This window comes from Penaeus monodon, chromosome 27 (genome assembly GCF_015228065.2).
Source record: "Penaeus monodon isolate SGIC_2016 chromosome 27, NSTDA_Pmon_1, whole genome shotgun sequence".
NCBI lineage: Eukaryota > Metazoa > Arthropoda > Malacostraca > Decapoda > Penaeidae > Penaeus > Penaeus monodon.
This window is the reverse complement of record NC_051412.1, coordinates 30,061,846-30,063,502: the sequence shown is the minus strand read 5'-3', so window position 1 is coordinate 30,063,502 and position 1,657 is coordinate 30,061,846. Positions and strand designations below refer to the sequence as shown.

Here is a 1,657-nt window from a genome sequence, read left to right as displayed (position 1 = left end):
GCTGATGCTCAGAAGCAACATGACGTGAACTTCCTGCTTCATAAGATCTACGGGGATATCCGTGACTCAAATCTAAAAGGCAAAGCTGATTCCTTTGACCCGGAAGCCAATTTATCCCATTACAGTGACGGAGGTAAAGCAGTACAGACACTTATGAGAGACCTGAAAGATAACAGGCTTCTTCAACAAAGGCATTGGTTCTCTCTCTTCAATCCTAGGCAACGCGAAGAAGCACTTATGCTTTTTGATGTTCTCATTCACTGCAAGGATTGGGATACATTTGTCAGCAATGCTGCCTACTTCCGCCAAATTATGAATGAGGGAGAATTTGTTTATGCCTTGTATGTTGCGGTCATCCACTCACCTCTGTCTGAACACGTTGTACTTCCTCCACTCTATGAAGTCACGCCACATCTCTTCACGAATAGCGAAGTCATTGAAGCAGCTTATCGTGCCAAGCAAACACAAAAACCTGGTAAATTTAAGTCTAGCTTCACTGGAACTAAGAAGAATCCTGAACAAAGAGTAGCCTATTTCGGTGAGGACATTGGAATGAACACTCATCACGTCACCTGGCATATGGAATTCCCATTCTGGTGGGACGACAAATACAGCCATCATCTGGATCGTAAAGGAGAGAATTTCTTCTGGGTACATCATCAACTCACCGTTCGTTTTGATGCTGAACGTCTCTCCAATTATTTGGATCCCGTCGACGAACTTCACTGGGAGAAGCCAATCGTACAAGGTTTTGCTCCCCACACCACATACAAGTATGGAGGTCAGTTTCCCTCTCGTCCAGATAATGTGAACTTCGAGGATGTGGATGGTGTTGCTCGTATTCGAGATTTACTTATTGTAGAGAGCCGAATCCGCGATGCTATTGCACATGGTTATATCGTTGACAGGGCTGGTAATCATATTGATATCATGAATGAGCGTGGAATTGACGTTCTTGGAGATATTATTGAATCATCTTTGTACAGCCCTAATGTGCAGTACTATGGAGCCTTGCACAATACTGCTCACATTGTACTTGGTCGACAGAGTGATCCACATGGAAAATATGATTTACCCCCTGGTGTGCTGGAACACTTTGAAACTGCCACCCGTGATCCTAGCTTCTTTAGGCTGCATAAATACATGGATAACATCTTCAAGGAACACAAGGATAGTCTCCCTCCATACACCGTTGAAGAACTAACATTTGCCGGTGTAAGTGTAGACAATGTAGCAATTGAAGGTGAACTAGAGACCTTCTTTGAGGACTTCGAATATAATCTCATTAACGCCGTTGATGACACTGAACAAATTGCAGATGTAGAAATTTCTACTTACGTGCCTCGTCTGAACCATAAGGACTTTAAAATTAAGATTGATGTTAGCAATAACAAGGGCCAGGAAGTTCTAGCTACCGTTCGCATTTTCGCCTGGCCTCACCTAGACAACAATGGTATTGAATTCACCTTCGACGAAGGCCGTTGGAATGCTATTGAACTGGATAAGTTCTGGGTCAAGTGTGAGTACTTTATGGTTTGCTTTGCTCCTTTAATACTTTATTGTTATTCATATAGTCAAATATTTTATGAATTTTTACTTGTTCAGACTTAAAGCAGTATGGACTGTTTAATATTCCAACTTCACATTTTATACACAT

General features: G+C 42.0%; 3 protein-coding genes across 3 annotated transcripts in view; all 3 read left to right on the top strand.

The window, feature by feature from the left end:
- The window catches only part of LOC119590772 (hemocyanin C chain-like), a 22,826-nt gene that overhangs the window by 20,488 nt on the left and 681 nt on the right, over positions 1–1,657 (top strand). The gene's annotated exons all lie outside the window — the stretch shown is intronic.
- Positions 1–1,657, top strand: part of LOC119590773 (hemocyanin C chain-like) — a 12,207-nt gene that overhangs the window by 9,869 nt on the left and 681 nt on the right. The window lies entirely within an intron of this gene.
- LOC119590774 (hemocyanin C chain-like) overlaps positions 1–1,657 on the top strand; it is a 4,391-nt gene that overhangs the window by 2,053 nt on the left and 681 nt on the right. Inside the window, exon 2 of the mRNA XM_037939488.1 lies at positions 2–1,519. Coding sequence (XP_037795416.1) covers positions 2–1,519 — 1,518 coding nt within the window. The remainder of the gene's footprint in view (position 1; positions 1,520–1,657) is intronic.